Source organism: Haemaphysalis longicornis, unplaced genomic scaffold (genome assembly GCF_048455015.1).
Source record: "Haemaphysalis longicornis isolate Haplotype H1 unplaced genomic scaffold, Haemaphysalis longicornis Haplotype H1 scaffold_1, whole genome shotgun sequence".
In the NCBI taxonomy this organism is placed as follows: Eukaryota; Metazoa; Arthropoda; class Arachnida; order Ixodida; family Ixodidae; genus Haemaphysalis; species Haemaphysalis longicornis.
Window position 1 is genome coordinate 450,144,280 of NW_027526203.1, and position 17,878 is coordinate 450,162,157.

The 17,878-nt window shown below is 50.0% G+C and overlaps 1 protein-coding gene across 1 annotated transcript in view; it reads right to left on the reverse strand.

Annotated features, from left to right (window-relative positions):
• LOC144155993 (putative caffeoyl-CoA O-methyltransferase 2) overlaps positions 1-17,878 on the reverse strand; it is a 52,930-nt gene that overhangs the window by 12,398 nt on the left and 22,654 nt on the right. The window contains exons 4-5 of the mRNA XM_077687747.1: positions 13,213-13,331; positions 11,963-12,017 (exon numbers count right to left, since the gene is read on the reverse strand). Coding sequence (XP_077543873.1) covers positions 11,963-12,017; positions 13,213-13,331 — 174 coding nt within the window. The remainder of the gene's footprint in view (positions 1-11,962; positions 12,018-13,212; positions 13,332-17,878) is intronic.

The following is a 17,878-nucleotide window of genomic DNA, read 5'->3' on the forward strand; positions in this document are numbered from 1 at the left end:
TGAAGTGAGTCCAGTCGGTCAAAGAACTCTCATGGTTCTCGAACCAAGTTCGAGCAGCATCTTCTAAGTAAAAGAAGACATGCCGGAACGTTTCTTCGTCGTCCCACCTGTTGAAGATGCGGACGCGCTCCAGCTTCTCCAACCATTCTTCGGGGTCTTCAGCGGGGGCTCCCCGGAACGATGGCGGTTCCCGGGGCTGCTGCAGGACGATTGGCGATGTTGTTTCTTGCACCATGGTGTTGGTTGCAGCGTTCTTTTTCTTGGGCCCTTCTGGCATCAAACCGAACTCGGGTGGTAAATCTTGCAGGCGGGGGCTGGCTCTTGTTGGACTGGCTTGGCGGCTTCTCGAGGTTGTAGTGGGCATGAAGGGTGCGTACCCAGCACCTCCACCAGATGTCACGAAGCCAAGGACGACGCAGTTGTCTTGCAGGAGAAACAAGTTTATTGGAGCGAACTTGTGCTCCCCTAACAACTCAAAAGAATACAGAGGCGGCGAAGCAGCGGTCAACAAAGTGACTTGCGTCAGCGAGCGTCGCAGAATCGAATGCCCCGGCGTCTGCTCTGCAGGCTTTTTATCTTTCGGCGCGCGTGGTTCTGGAACCGTCGATTCGCATCGAGAACATTGTAGATGCAAGAAGATTATTCCGGGATGTTCACGTTAGATCGGAATGCTCTCCCTATCTGAACAGATAACACATGCGGCACAGAAAGAAAGAATGGAACACGCGCTTCCCTTGGCACGGAGATAACACAGACCGGCGCAGCCGGGCGGTAAAAGCAAAACACAAATAAACAAACCCAATGCATGGTTCGCGGCAATATGGTAATACAATGGATTGGCGCCCTCATATAAACCATATCGCGACCAAAGGAGAACGGGCACTTGGACTGTTGCGGAGACTCAGCAATATGAGTTTTGGAATAAGAAGGGACACTTTACTTTTTATTTACAGGGGGTACATGCGTCTCATTTTAGAGTTTGGCTGCGCCCTCTTTTCCGGTTCACCAGATTACAAACTCAGAAAGCTTATTATGTTGGAGCATCGTGCACTGAGATTGTGCCTCGGCCTCCCAAGGTGCGTGGCCAATAACATCTTGTATTTGGAGGCCCGCATGCCATGCCTGGAGTCTCGGTTTCGGCTGCTAACAGCACTGACGGTTATGAGGATTTTTGAATATCCACAGAGCAGATATTTTTTATTGATGGTTGCTTATCCGGCACTCTTTTTCAGCTCTTGGTGGCCTCGGCACATTCGTCCACAGTGTGTTTACGCCCAGACTTTACTCTCAACATTGAGTATCAACATTCCCACAGTACTGACAATGCCCTGTGACGTTCCTCCTGCGGCTTTAACTTTCCATAATATTTACCCCAGTAACATTAAAATGCTTACGTCACGATTTTTAACAGGAATACCGAACGACCATTTGGCAATCTTGAAGGATTATGCAATAGCGGCAACAGATGCATCCCAGCGTGAGGAGCGAGCAGGTGTGGGAATTTTTAGTCCACACCTTAACTGGTCAGTCTCGCTGCGTTTACCTGTATTCTCAGCAATATTTCAAGCCGAATTCCTAGCGATAGTTTTGGCCTTAAAATAAGTACCTCCGCAGCACTTTAATGTAGCAATAATTACTGATTCCTTATCGGTTTGTTCTGCTCTGTCTTCATCCGAAAATTCCGCTCTTATTCGTACATTCAACTTCCTTGTGCCTTCCCATTTGCGGGACATCTGCCTCATTTGGGTTCCAGGTCACAAAGGGTTACAGCTTAATGAACAGGCTGATTCCTTGGCGCGATCGTCGTTGGATGGTCCTCCAGTTGACCTATGCCCTATTCCCTTTATTGTAGCAGGAGCATGGTTTCGTACCTATCAACGCCTAGCAAAAGTGCAGGAAGGGATCATCACTAATTTTGAAGATTATGTCCATTTAAAACATAATTGGAATACCCGTTTTTGTGAATCTCGTCAAAGCGAGGTCACATTAACTAGCTTCAGATATCGAGTCCCCCAACTCAACTTCTAGCCTCCTCCTCCCGATGTGTTGTCTGCGGTGATCAGGAGAATTTAGAGCAGTTCCTATTGCATTGCCGCGGTTTTTCAATTATGAGGCAACGTCATTTTGCCACGCCATTGTGACGAATTGGTCTGCCTATTTCCATTCCCGTACTACTATCTTTTGGGCCACATCACAGGGATATTGTCACCGAGGGGTAGCTGCAGCCATTCATGCATACGTTTCCGAGACCAGGCGCCTGCCCTGTTATCTTTGATTCTTGCATGTACTTTTTCCGGTCCAAAAAGCTCATTTGTTGTATCCCCAACTATACTTACAACTTTCAACCAATTCTATTTTCTCTCTTTCTGCGTATAAATTGCTAGGTTTATAATTTTCCAGTATTTTAAGCGGGTGCATTAGCCCTTCTCACGCCCGATTCCTGGACAATCCCCCAAGTGGGTATGTGCTAGTCACCAGGAACAACAACAATGACCGCCGCGTCCACGGCTCACACAGTGGCTTGAGCAAAAAAACTCCAGCCTGTCGTCAAGCGATACCACGCATATTACGCTTGAGATGAGGAACACGATGATATCGAGGTATATCATGATGACTACTACAAGCATACTGCAAAGCAACGACGGAACATGTAAATAAAGTATTTCGCACTTCTACAAGTGCGTGGCTATGTGTCCTTCAATACTAACGTACAAAGAAATCCTGCAGCTTCGCTATGGTTCAAAGCTGGCGTGATTTTGTATAAGCTTCACCGGTTGAGGAAAGTCTACAATGCTGAGGAAGACTTTACATCCACCACTCGCCGCGAAGAAGATGACAACCTCTTCTATGCATAAGATGACGATTACGAGCACCGCAACTATGCATATGAACAATGATACTGAAACTTAACTATTTCTTCGGCAAGGCTCATCTACAACAGCTTCGCCATTCAAGTCGTGCGAGTGAGGGCAAGCTTCCCTGAATTGTTTACTTTGTTTAATTAGTAGCATATGCAGTGGATTCGTGTATGGCTAACTGTGTTAATTCCCAAGCTTTCTTCTTTCTCCTCCTCGCTTCCGCATGATCTTACTTTTGGTAAGTCATTGTGTTCTTCCTTTTTTTCAGCGTTAACACGTGGACCCACGAAGGAGGGTATGCGCCCTCCATTGTAAAAAAATTCACCCTCATTTCCCCGAAGGGGAGCATGGGGAAGTGCGAATGCACGGGTGATGCTATGAGGGGGATTTATGTTGAACTGTGTTGGCATTCGCCCGTTAGTTGCATTTAACACCCCGCGTGATCAAGTGGGGATTCACACACCCCGTTAGTACCTCTATGGAAATCTTGGTGAATTAAAGTAGAGCCCTTCTCACGCCCGATTCCTGGCCAATTCCCCACGTGGGTATGTGCCATGTCAGCGGCCAGGCAGCGCGCGCCCATCTCCCCCCGTTGCCAAGGAAGACGAGGAGCGCGCGCACCCGCAGCTGTTGCTATGTGGACGGACGGCGGTCGCCGGAATTCAGGGTCGCTTATAAAGTGCATTCGCACTTAAAAACCCTGGGCTCTGTTGCATCCTCGGTTGCATGAAGGCTAGTTGCCCGCTTCCGTAACACAGAGGATAAGGCACTCGCTTGATGATATCCTCCAATATATCCAATACTATACAAGGAAATTAGGCGCTTATGGCAAAACTGCATGGGTATGTAGCGTAACCTTCATTTATCCCGTACGCTCATACTTCTCCAGTTTAGTGGATTTTCAAGTATGCGTGGTGTCGCGTCTCTCGTATGCGCCATATTAATACTGTCTCAATACCATCTCGCTCAAAGTTGTACTCTTGTAAATATCATCATCATGATGATCATACCACAAGCGGCAGCAGGAGCAGCATCGGCAGCATCACACGAGCACTCTCTCATTCCTCTGCGAAAGCGATCTCTTGGTACGTCAGCCTGATTCGGAAGATGCCCAGAAAGAAGACCAACGACCAACTAGGAGTTCCTGTGGAGACCACCACGAAGTGGCATGCAGAGGTTGTTCCGGCAGACCCGGGAACCGTGACACTGACGCCCGTCAACCAGCGCTCTCCTCAAACGGCTACGACAGGCCTGATCAAGGGAAGCTGGAGTCGCTACTACTGGGGCCACCTCGAGCAGCGTTGGCCGGCTTTGGGGTCCCTGGGAACCGAGTGCGACGAACGCAGCCTGGAAGTCCGCCCTACCAAGACCACCGGGAAATGTCGCGCAGCGGTCAATTTCGAATGGACCGCTCCAGAGACTGGACGAAGCGACCGACCGCCGGTTAGCCATGACGCTGATATCCCGGAAGAGCGGCAACATCGTCGTCAGCCATTCCCGGTGTGCCTGGGGGCGTTCCGTGGGTAACCAGCCTCGTGGTCCTCGTCGCGGCCAGTTGACTGAACAATGTCGTTCTTGATCTCAATTTGATTTCCGGGCACGCTCTTCAGAGTCAACTGTACGTTGCACATTTTTGGCGCTGTTAAAGCAAACCGCGTTTCCCGCTTTCGCAAATGCGTAGACTTTGGCAGCATATTTATTTTCTCGTGATAAAGTGATATTTTGATGCCGAAAAGTTTCGTTTTCAGTTACTCTTGGGTGCTTTCGGCAACGGAGACCAATCGAAATAGCTTTAAACCAATCGGGGCCATCCCGCGGCGCTTCCTTATTGGCGCATTCTTTTTCTTAGCAGTGCAGCTGTTGTACAAGCCGTAAGTTTGGTGTTGCAGGAAAAAATACCAAGAAAATGCAGAGCGCTCGTGAGCACGTGTCTCGCGGTGACCGCCGCGTCCTCGGCTCACACAGAGGCTTTAGCAAAAAGAAACTCCAGCGCTGTTGTCAAGCGATACCACGCATGTAATGCTTGGCATGAGGAACACGATGATATCGATGTATATAACAATGACTACTACAAGCATAGTGCAAAGCAACGACGGAACATGCAAATAGAGAATTTTGTACTTGTATAAGTGCGTGGTGATCTGTCCTTCAATACTAATGTACAAACAAATCCTGCAGCTTCGCTGCAGGATTCAAACCTTGCGCGACTTTGTACAAGCTTCGCCAGTTGAGGAAAGCCTACAATGCTGAGGATGATTTTACATCCACCACTCGCCGCGAGGAAGATGACCACCTCTTCTATGCATAGGATGAAGATTACGAGCACCGCAACTATGCATATAAACGATGATACTGAAACTTAACTATTTCTTCGGCAAGGCTCATCTACACCAGCTTCGCCATTCAAGTCGTGCGCGTGAGTGCAAGCTTCCCTGAATTGTTTACTTTGTTTAATTGGTAGCATATGCAGTGGATTCGTGTATGGCTAACTGTGTTAATTGTTGTTGTTGTTGTTGCGCCTTTAGGGGTGGCACATACCCAATCAGGGGATCGGCCAATCAACAGAGGATGGTTAAAATGAATGGAATTCTCATCTACTCACGAGACGCTTAGGAAAGATAATTTAGACCGGTTGGAAAAAGTTTTGAGAAAAAAAAATTTTGAAAATCAAAGCGAGGGTGACCAATCTCAATCATAAAGAGAATCGTTTTGAATTTGCAGTGCAGCGCAGGAGGGCAGAGCATACATCCCGGCGGCAGAACCCCGTTTCGGATGCCCCGAGCGATAGTATAGCCGGCACTGTTAGGGATATCCCCAAACTGTAAAGCGGCACCTCCAGGGACTGACGTCTCAGTCGGGAAAAACGTCGATCCCAAGCTTTCTTCTTTCTCCTCCTCGCTTCCGCATGGTCTTACTTTTGGTACGCCATTGTGTTCTTCCTTTTTTTCAGCTTTAACGCGTGGACCCACGAAGGAGGTTATCCGCCCCTCTTTGGCACAAACCCTGGGCTCTGTTGCATCCTCGGTTGCATGAAGGCTAGTTACCCGCTTCCGTAACACAGAGGATAAGGTGCTCGCTTGATGATTGCCTCCAATATATCCAATATTATACAAGGAAATTAGGCGCTCATGGCAATCGACCAGCTACATGGGCTAACTGCATGGGTATGTACCGTAACATTCATTGATCCCGTAGGCTGATATTTTTCCAGTTTAATGGATTTTCAGCTATGCGTGGTGTCGCGTCTCTCGTATGCGCCATATTAATACTGTCGCAATACCATCTCGCTCAAAGTTGTACTCTTGTAAATATCATCATCATCATGATCATACCATAAGCGGCAGCAGGAACAGCATCGGCACCATCGCACGAGCACTCTCTCATTCCTCTGCGAAAGCGATCTCTTGGTACGTCAGCCTGATTCGGAAGATGCCCAGAAAGAAGACCAAAGACCAACTAGGAGTTCCTGTGGAGACCACCACGAAGTGGCATGCAGAGGTCGTTCCGGCAGCCCCGGGAACCGTGACACTGATGCCCGTCAACCAGCGCTCTCTTCGAACGGCTCCGACAGGCCTGATCAAGGGACGCTGGAATCGCAACTACTGTGGCCACCTCGAGCACCATTGGCCGGCTTCGGGGTCCCTGGGAACCGAGTGCGACGAACGCAGCCTGGAAGTCCGCCCTACCAAGGTCGCCGGGAAATGTCGCGCAGCGGTCAATTTCGACTGGACTGCTCCAGACACTGGACGAGGCGACCGACCGCCGGTTAACCATGTCGATGACATCCCGGAAGAGCGGCAAGATCGTCGTCAGCCATTCCCGCTGTGCCTGGGGTCGCTGCGTGGGTAACCAGCCTCGTGGTCCTCGTCGCGGCCAGTTGACTGAACTATGTCGTCCTCGATCTCAATTTGATTTCCGGGCACGCTCTTCAGAGTCAACTGTACGTTGCACATTTTCGGCGCTGTTAAAGCAAATCGCGTTTCCCGCATTCGCAAATGCGTAGACTTTGGCAACATATTTAATTTCTTGTGATAAAGTGATATTTTGATGTCGAAAAGTTTCGTTTTCAGTTACTCTTGGTTACTTTCGGCCTTGACGAATTGGAACGGCACATAGAAATCCACAGGCTTATGAGCGCTTATGTCGGATTTGTTTTAGTTTAGTGCAAAAGGGCACGGCAGTGTGTTTCTGATAGTACAAGAAACTGGCTGATAATTATGATACTCCCATATACGAAATTTGAGCGCAGCGAGAACTGCAGTGTTCTGAGCAACGGCGCATAGCTGCTGCGTCTCGTGTAATGATCGTGTCATCAGCCAACGCATACCGGCGCAGGCTACTCTGGCTGTATCTCGCAGCCCCTTTCCGCCGCCGAGCATGTCTCGCGCGGCCTCGGCCTACCGCCCTCCCCCTCACACTCATGCCATACTTTCCTCCCTCGCTTTCCTGCTTGCCCTATCTCGTCCATCTTCGGTATCCTCTTTCTTCGCTCGGTTACAGCGAGGCCGACTACGACGGACGACGCGAAACCACAGGAGCGGGCGCAAAGGGACACTGAAGGCAACTAGCAAGTTCGGTTCAGACGAAAGTTGAACTGCCCGGTAGACCTCTCAGTCTTCATTCGGCGTCGAAACAAAATTTACCGATTGAACAACGTGTTTCTCTCATTTCCATCGCACCATTTCAGGACGTTTCGCATGACGTAAACAGTGGGGGGAAGTGAGAGACAGCGGTGTGGTCTACGAAAACTAAAACCTACCAAGTGCAGCATCGCGGCCGCAGGAGCCACTGGTCGCGCTCTCGGCGCGACTAAAGCCAGTGACTTTAAGCGCGACCAGTGACTACGCCGAACCTTCAATAACCATCGCCACCGTGAACGGCGCCGCGGCATTGCAGCTTGCGGATGTCGGCCGGGCTTGAATTATACCTGTACATTTATAATTGTTTGACTCATGAAAGTTAATGTGTAAAGAAAGATTTTACGCGTTTCTTTGGGAGCTTGTGTGCGCGCTTCTCGTTCTGTTGTTCGTAACGTGACTCCTGGCACATCCGGTCAGCCGTCTTTATCGTCATCTCTGCTGGGTGTCTGATATGTTAATTTTAACACAAAAGTGTTTTATTGCGAGATACACGAATTTCATTGACGTCATATCCCTCACGGAAATGACGCCAGTGCAACGAAGCAAGCGGCCTGTAAAGGGTGCACCCCTGCACACAGGGTCTTCTTGCGGGGAAGCAACCTTTATTACTGAAGAGTACGTTATACTTAGGGTTGTTCGTTTTCGGGTTTTATATTTTAACAATAAAGTGTTTTATGCCGGAATACACATAGATTTCACTGACGTCCTATTCGTAACAGAAATCACGCCAGTACACCTTTGCCGAAGCGACCCGCCAGACGGACGTCGCTCGCCAAGCACACCCACAAGACAGCCGCCGACCCTCACATCTTGTTCAGCTGCAGATTTCGCTGCACATTTCACTTTAGTGTTTTACCGATTCCTATTATAGAAGAATTAACCACAGTTTTTTATTATTATTTGCTAGATTATTTGAAAGGTACTGTCCAAAGACTGATATATTCGTTATGTGGGGATGACAATCTATCTATTTAGACCAACTTTGGTTTTGTCTTTGGTGTGCCTTTAAGAGCTGCGCTGTAACAAAAAATTACGCCCACCTCCCCTCGCGGGAACCCTGGTGTGATGCGACGCTGAAGGGGGTTCCACTGTGCGTTTCCGTTGGGTCGATTACTCGAATTGCGTGAGCAATCGTCGGGTAATGCGAGAGAGAGAGAGAGAGAGAGAGAGAGAGAGAGAGCAAGCGTAGCGCGGACGACCGTCGACTGAGACCGGCCGGAGCGCGGCACTCCGCTTATATGCGCAGCGCGCCCGAAGGAGAGGAGACCGCGGAGAGAGAGGGCGCTGCACTTGTGCACAGCGCGCTTGCGCCGCGCGCAGCGCCGCCCACCGGCGGAGTGAGAGTGCGCTGCGCCACGCGCCCGCAGATGTTGGGCGAGAGTGTTCGCTATCGGAGAGAGGAAAGGGGGTGAGCGGGGGAGAGACGCAGCTGTGCGGACGCGGACGACGACGACGCAGGAAGGACAGGGCCACTGGCAAGAGATGCTCCTCTCAGCGTCGCATCTAAAAGCTGTAGCTACGTTTCACTAAGGGGATGTGGGTTACTCCCACGCGCGTCAAGTGTTTTATAAATATTTTGGTTAGACGGTTTGGCTGGGACAGCTGCGGAATATCTTGCGAAAACAGCATACATTCCTGCTTACACAGCGTTGTCCACTACCCCGTTGGAGGTTTGTGCAAATCTGTGCGCACGTGTGTGAGTATACGCGTACAAACTTCGGAGTGCGGGCGCGGATTTTTTGTGGTCGACCATCCTGGTGTGTGATTGATTGATTGATTGATTGATTGATTGATTGATTGATTGATTGATTGATTGATTGATTGATTGAGCATGCCTAAGCAGCGATTGTGGCAACACACGTTATACAGCAAGTTACATTTCTGTTTAGAAGCGTTGTCCAATGCCCGACAGTAGGCATGTGGAACTCTTTGCGTACTTATTGGTTAACAGCGGCAACTGTTAGTTATGTACCAAGCGCCGTAGCTTAGGCCTACCGTGGTGCTTCGAAATCTCACGCTGTGAACCGGTACCCGCAGCTTGCAGTACGATGAGTACAATTAGGACCTTTTCTAATGAATCCCGGTTGACGACGATAGACCTCAGTGCGTGCCGTTAGCTTGCACATCCTACGTTTAGGCCTAACGCTAGGTAACTTTCAAGTTGAGCCTGTGGTAATCCGGCAATAGTGGCGGGAGACAATCCCGCGCGATGGACATGTGCCGGCTGAGGATGAGGAGGTGGCGCGAGAGGAGCGAGGATAGGACATGGCGGACTCGGCTGGGCTACGTGTGTGCAGCCGGATCGGCTGAGCAGTGGACCTTGGCGGAGCGGCACTCCCAGTAAAGGTGTGATCGAGGGGGCTCAGTGTCTTTCTGGGGAACCGCGGCCGGGTGCAAGAACCCCGGTAGCACATTTGGCGCCCTGAACGTGGGGCCGGCCGTGGTTCCTGGGAAGGGCATTGTGGTCTTCTTCCCGCCCAGAATGCAATGGCACAGGACATGGTGAGTGGGCGTTTTCGAACGGAGGAAGCAGCGAGGCCGGCTCGGAGCGGTCGCTGCTTTGGGTCGTGCGTGATTTCGGTGGACTGCGTCGTCGCTGTGCCGGCCAGCGCCCAGTGATGATGACTCTTCAGGACGGCAGCGATGACACGGCAAACGTGACCGACAGCTCGCTGAGGATGCGGTCAGACACGATCGACCTGGCGGACCAGTCTCTGGTGGTGGACATCTCGGATGCCCTCAGCGAGAGGGACAAGGTCAAGTTCACTGTCCACACCAAGACGACGCTGTCGGACTTCCAGAAGCCGGAGTTCTCTGTGCTTCGGCAGCACGAGGAGTTCATCTGGCTCCATGACGCCCTGGAGGAGAGCGAGGACTACGCCGGGATGATCATTCCCCCGGCCCCTCCGCGGCCGGACTTCGACGCCTCGCGGGAGAAGCTCCAGAAGCTCGGCGAGGGCGAGGGCTCCATGACCAAGGAGGAGTTCGCCAAGATGAAGCAGGAGCTCGAGGCGGACAGCTGCTGACGACTGCGCCGGACACCACCCCCGCGGAGCAAGGCCCGCGGACAGGACCTTGCCACGTTTGGACCTTCTGCAAGGACCCCCGGGTCTTAGGAGGCCACCTGTGGCACCGGTCTACTGCCATCCGGGCTGAGCCGTGGGAGTCCCTCGAGAGTGCCGACGCGACCCGCGGAGCAAGGCCCGCGGACAGGACCTTGCCACGTTTGGACTTTCTGCAAGGACCCCCGGGTCTTAGGAGGCCACCTGTGGCACCGGTCTACTGCCATCCAGGCTGAGCCGTGGGAGTCCCTCGAGAGTGCCGACGACTGCAGCCGAGGGCAGCCAGCGTCGGCCTTTTCTTCGGAGGGGGGGAGAGTGTGGTAATCCGGCAATAGTGGCGGGGGACAATCCCGCGCGATGGACATGTGCCGGCTGAGGATGAGGAGGTGGCGCGAGAGGAGCGAGGATAGGACATGGCGGACTCGGCTGGGCTACGTGTGTGCAGCCGGATCGGCTGAGCAGTGGACCTTGGCGGAGCGGGACTCCCAATAAAGGTGTGATCGAGGGGGCTCAGTGTCTTTCTGGGGAACCGCGGCCGGGTGCAAGAACCCCGGTACCACAAGCCTTACCACTGAAGTGGCTTTTTGTGCTTGTTCATTTAAGCCTTACTACGGGCCCAGCAACGTAACACTGATTGTATACTTTAACTGCGCGTAGCGGTTGACGACGTCAGACCTCGACGCGTGACGTTGGGCCTTAAGTCGGGACCTCTCATACCCTCACCATCCCCGCCCTCTGCTGTGCATAAACCTTTGTGCAAGCGAGTCATAAAATAGATAAGGGAGGCTGCAGAGGCTGCGCCAGATTTTGCGCCCACGAAATCGGCTGGGGTATACGCTAGTAGTGCTTTTGCACTGAAGTGTGATGGAGAGAGCCCAGAAAAGAGCGAGACAACTCAAAGAGTTCGAATGCGGCCGCACATTTGTGCGGTTATACCAGCAAGGATATATACCAACGAGACAACCGTGAAGACATCGCAAATGCTTTCAAGTAACGCTGTAACCCTATGGAACGCGTTGCCCGACGACATGGCCACATGCACTGAAAATAAACGTTTTAGAGATTTAACGTTCTAAACTAGAAAAAGATATTCCCACTCAAGACGAACCTTGAAGTTCCACTGCTGCTAACAGAGGATATTTTGTATGTATTTGTTCAACTTGTTCGGTGTGTGCTGTTTGGACCTATTGTTACCTCTGTAAAAAATATGCAACATTTATTTTGCGATGTTCCAACTCTAGTCAATTTCTTATACTTTGGTGCTGTAGTGATTTTGTGTATTTTGTGTGTTTTTAATACCAGGGTCAATTTTATTTCTGTAAACATTTTTTCCGGACTCATTCCTCCTTGTGTATTGCCTTTGAGCCTTTGGGTAATAAATGAAATGAAATGAAAGTCTCACCTAGGGTTTCCACGGCTTTTCCAATGCGAATGTCAATTTTTTGCTCAACTCCAGCCTGAAAAAATGCAAGAAAGCAAGGGGACATTTCAGAACACACAACGCTTCCAATAAATTCAAAAGCTGACGAGACTATCAGAAGCATTGGTTCAGTATCCGCCCAGTGAAACATCGATCTGCAAGCAATGCTTCTGCGGCAGTTACGCAGCTGACACGGCGGGTTCACGTAGAATAATTTCACTCGAATTTCCGCAGCCAGCAAGAAGTCATAACGCGTAGGGGAGGGAAGGGAGTGCAACCTACTCGTAACAAGTTGTTTTGGTCTTTGACAGCAACGGCTGTGAGTTCCCTTTTCGGCAGAAACCGATGGTGGTCGGGCCCAACACACTTTCTGTCTCTCCCTCCCTCCCTCCCTCCCTCCCTCCCTCTCTCTCTCTCTCTCTCTCTCTCTCTCTCTCTCTCTCTCTCTCTCTCTCTCTCTCTCTCTCTCTCTCTCTCTCTCTCTCTCTCTCTCTTGTATTAAAGTGTCATTTTGAGTGAAGCGATAGCTTAGCGAGGTAGTTGTTAGCAAAAAAAAAATCTGAGGGTGTACTCTCGCGAAAAGAAGTTAAATGTGCATCCTTTGGCGGAAGCCGGCGTTCTTCGGAAGCAAACGTTGTCACACTCACCGGTGATTCGCCAAGATGCTTACGGTACCCGTTCTTGGCGTAGCGCGGCGCAGTTCGCACCCACCACTCCTTCTGACCCCAACCTCGTACTACAGTGCGATATTTGCGTGGGACTTCAAGCGAAAACGATGCGGAGTTATTCGTAAACACTAAACTCTGACATAGAGCTTCGCGGGAATAAGTCGAGATGCTAAATGGCCAATTTTTAAAACAGACCTAATTGTACGTCCTACAGCGCATCTCTAAAAACATATACCCCATAAAAGCAAGTCCCCGAATGTAACTCCTTAACGCACACCTATAGAAGGAATTCTCTCGAAGCACTACCGCTGTCAACAGCAGCACACTTTGAGATAGCCGTCACCCAATTACATTATGTTGTTAAATTTCGCTCAGTCTCAGTTCTATCAAGGTGATCTATATAAAGCTGATTTCCTCTCTGCGTTTGCTTTCATGCATAATTTATTCGTTCAGAGCGCATGTCACGTATGTTTTCTTTTGGTCTTTTTTTATGGTGGTCTATCGGTCACAACGATGCGGGTCATACAGGACGGATACGCTGCAGAGGGAAAGCGTCGAGCCCACCTCTTTCCAGAAGGGCCTTCCAATGTCGGCGGATTCCTGGCAGATGTCGAGGCCAACCACGGAACCGTCAGGGGGCAGGGCCATCGCCGCCGACAGGGCGCTGCAGCCAGTGAACACGCCTGGGCAGCACACAACCATCGTGTCTCCTCTCTCCCACAGCACAGAGTTGCGTTCGCATAGTTTCAGCGACGGCAGGCCGGACCCGTTCGCCAGGCGACGACAGATCAACCCGTTGGGCACAAGCCTAAATCTATACCTTCGTGACGCCCACCCAGCAGGCTCACAAGAAAAAATACGCATCCTTGTACGGGGTACCATAAGGTTCCACTGAGGAAGCCCCGATAGCCTGTCACTTGAAGCGCTGGGGCTGAAAGCAAAGCCTTCAGCCTCACACTGATTTCGTCTGTAGTCCACCCAAAACGCGCTGCAGGAAAGCCACATTTCTCTGACGATGATGATGGTCATGAGTGAAGTTAAGAAAATTAAAACGCTTACCGTGGACAAAATCAAACCTGGGTCGCTCGCGTTATGAGGCCGACGTCTATTCGATTGTGCCACCCTCGTGGACCCACATCACACCACCTTTCCATGCACATAAGGCCGTTACCCCCAAACTAATCATCCTAAAGAAATAGCGTCCGCTAGCTTCTGAGTTGGTTCGTTCGGTCTTGGACTTCATTTTGGAAAGCTCCGCGTTCCCCCATCGTTGTCGTTTTGACATAGGGGTAGGTGATTTCTTGATACACGGTCAACAAATATTATACAATTTTCGCAATTGATGGCCTTTGACTGGTTATGTTGCCACCCCCTGCGCTTGTGAAAAAAAACACTGTAGCGCGTTCGAATACAGGTCGCGGAGTTGGTTTTTTGCTTTTAATGAAAGGGAAAAAGAGTACCCGTGTATACGATATTTCAGGTTATTTACGCTGCGGATTTCCAGGTTGCATAAATTAGTGCATAGACATCAGTGACGGCGCCAGTTCCCCCGTTGGCAACAGCAACCGAAGTTAAACCAATGTGTCCATTTATATTGAAGATACACGCGAGATATGTACCTCGTATTGCAAAAACCTCGAGGAATTAACCACCCGAAAACTGCCATTTTTTTGTTATGACATCGTTTTATTTCAAGATAAACGGATACCCGCGCCTCAATGAAACGTTTCCGTACAAAACAGCGTTGAACTTTTGTTCGCACGTTCACTATATCGGTCTCAACTTCCTCATCAAATGGCGACGCGACATTCAATGCTTCACAAAGCTATTGTTAACAGGCTAACTGCCCATTTCAATCCTTATCTCAACATTGCAAATGCCATCTGCGATAAAGTTAAAGTGAATGCCCGGGCGGGAGAAACACAGTTCGTACGAAATATAATAGTTCTATTTTGTATAGCCAGAGCTCCCAGTTTCGCGACCGGCGTTGGCGTAGCCGCTTTCCGCCAGAACAAAACAGAAACCGGGCCATCTCCACTAACGTGAAACCTGGGGAAGGGCGAAGCATGCAGTGTATAAGTGTATGGGCAGTTTCCATGATGTGGTTTCGATGCTGAGCGCTCGCCTTCTTAGGCCTTGGCGCCTTGGCATTTTTGCCCGCGGAGATGAACCCCTTGGGGGGTATATAGACGTATACAGCTCTGCTGTAAAAGTCTGGTGACTTTGAAGCACGAAGCGTTCTAGCGCGAGGCGTTGGAAAACGAGTGTCCCGGTGGGTTCTTTTAGTAGGCGTTTTTCCCACGGAAATGAAACGTTCTATCGCAAGGCGTTGGAAAATGAGTGTCCCGGTTTGTTCTTTAGTGCGCATTACGTACTAGCGCGCAGTGTTGGAAAACCAGTGTCCCGGTGTTTTAGTACCATGACCACATAAGACGCCGACGGCCCGAGCCCCTAAAAAATTATGTTCGCACACCTCACTTTGCCTCGGTTTTATTAGGTTGCGTGGTAGTAATATCCGGCAAATGAAATACTTCCAAGACTCTCGTGGGTCTGCTCCGTCACAGTTCACCAGAATTAACAACCCCTGCAATAGATGCATCCAGAAATGCGAATCATGAAGCCAGGAGCAATATTTTGCTCAACGATACGACCCGCGTTGTGGCAGCTCGCAATACACAAACCATGTGCCACGTCTCGAAATCAAATTAGTGGCAATGTAAATTTCCCGTCCATTCGACTGAGTTCCGGCGTGTGTCGACTTTTGGAGGGCTCGGACCATTCCCACTACTAACGTGCACAATAGTAAGCGATTCCATTTAATTTCTTTAGTTTTACCGTGTGAAATGGTTCCAGCTAATGTTACTCAATGATGACCGAGATTTGCCGCTTCAAGCGTTGCTATTCTACTACGTATGAAATTACGGCACGACATCATTTTTTTAAGGGTGTGATCTCTAATTTTTTCTGTTTTTTTTTTAGTTTTCTGTTGTTGTTTTTTTTTTTTTTGCCTGAAATGTGAAATTAATTTTACGGGTATTATTTTGAAACTATTTTTTTGTATTCTTGCGTGGAATGTCATCACACATGTATTTCGGACAGCCCTCGTGCGTGCATGCGTGCGCTCATGAAATTGTCTCTAGTACGCAAATTTCTTTGCTCTATGCTTTCCGGATTATATTCTGCTACTCCTGTTGTCAGCCCAGGCTCAGACAACTGTGGCGATAACAGAATATATGATTGCGTGCAGCCATGATATGAGGGTATGAAGTGCCGAGCGGCTTTTATTAAAAAGCCTTTTCGTGCGCGACGGAAGTGTGAGACATCAAGCGTTACAGACAGAAAGGTTTCCTCACTGAGCCCGCATAGAAATGCTCAAGCATTTCTCTTCGCGGGTTGTTCATGGGCTGCAAAGCATGCGTTCGTTCAGTCGCACACAGTCATGCACAAATATAACGGGAACACAGAAACATGAGCCAGCACGCCCAAATCACAGGCTTTCTTTTCCTGGAGGTCGCATTATCACGTGCTTTTGTTAGACTAATGTGGGATGGTAACACAACTTTATCCACAAAACCCAAACCGCGCAAATTTTCGACGTCCGTGGGCAGAAATCTTCGATTTAGTGCTTGCTGGTTCATATTTTTATGTTCGCGTTTCACTTGTACATGCTACGTTGTAGCCGCCGTGAGATATTCTTAGTTTAACTAGGAACTGAGCCTGTATGAAATACAACCAGATGTAATTTGTTTCCTCAACATTCACAAGCATCCCCCCCCCCCCCCGTGTGCTTTTTATGTGTTTGTACTGACAACCCTGACTCTTTTCAGGTGGCCGATTTTTTTTTTTTTTTTTCAGAGTCTTTGGCGGAAAGAAAAAGACGTAGTACCGAAGTCAAGAAGCTTAAAACTACCATCAGGCATGTCCTCGGTGACCTTGAATTAGATCGTTATGTGTGACAACGCCTGTTTTTCTGATGAAATCAAGAAACGGAACCTACAACGAGAAGAGCACTATATGGCGCCGCGCGGGGACACCGCCACTGCACGCTTCATAGCTTCAAATGCGCTGCAACCACCTGGAAGATCGTTGGCTGTGACCAGGGCAACCAGGGTGCCGCGATGCGTGCACTGCGCGTGCCCAATGAGAACATAGTAAACGGGCCGTTGGGTTTGCCTCGAGTTTTATCAGAAGTTACCAAATATCTTTTTGCTTAGCAAGGACAAATAAAACACACCATTTTTAAACATGGAGAAGTGTGCCCTCCGACGCTTTTATTTAATGACATTGAACGTTTATTTTATGTGCAAGTTTTCCACGGACATATTTGTTTTTACTTTTGCGCAATCACTGGGCAACGTATCTGTCTCTTGAGAAAGACCAGTTATTGTTGCCCTTTCTGTCACTTACTCATTCCTCTTCTTCCTTGTTCCTTTGTAATGATAAGTCACCTGTAGCCGGTCACAGTACGGCCAGTACCAGTGCTGCCCCGACGCCCAAGGTTACGGACTCCCATCTCGTCAATACTGTCAGCCAAGTCGCCGATCTGCAGAGTTCCCCATCTCTCCTGGAGCGGCTCGAAGCGTGCACCAAGCAAAGTCAGCCTTCTTCGGCAGAGTCAGGTGATGTGGGAGGCACTGACGAGCCTGCTGGTCCCTCCCTCGTTGTTACCGATCCTCGCCTCGCCAACCCGATCAACCAGGTGCACGACTTGCTTCCCCCCCGACCCTCTCCACCTGATCGCCTAGATGCGTCCAAGCGGGCGTTGCCGTCGTCGTCAGCGGACACCGATGATGCCGACGACAACAAGAAACTGTGCGTCGAAGTCGACGTGCCGTCCGACGATAGTGAGTTTTGAGGATGGGAGGGTTAACGTGGTTTGTGCATTTATCACCTTATGCTGGTGCGTTTTCTTACTTTGAATGTCCAGGGCTTTCGGGACTTGGACAAACAGAGGGAGGTGATGCACTATGCTCGGGCGCAACACGTTGACCTTCTCTTTTTGCAGGAGTGCAATTTTCGTACTCCACGCGACGTTCTTTCGTTTCGCGAGCGCTTTTGCGTCCAAGCTTTTTTCACCCTGTCTGACAGGATGGCTTCGGGCGTAGGCGTTGTATTTCTGCGTGAGAGCTTGCGCCGCAAGGCTCATTGTACTTATGGGATCGGAGGGCGCGTGCTCGCAGTTGATTTTTTCTTGCTTGCTCGTCGCGTCCGAGCTGTTGTAGTGTACGCA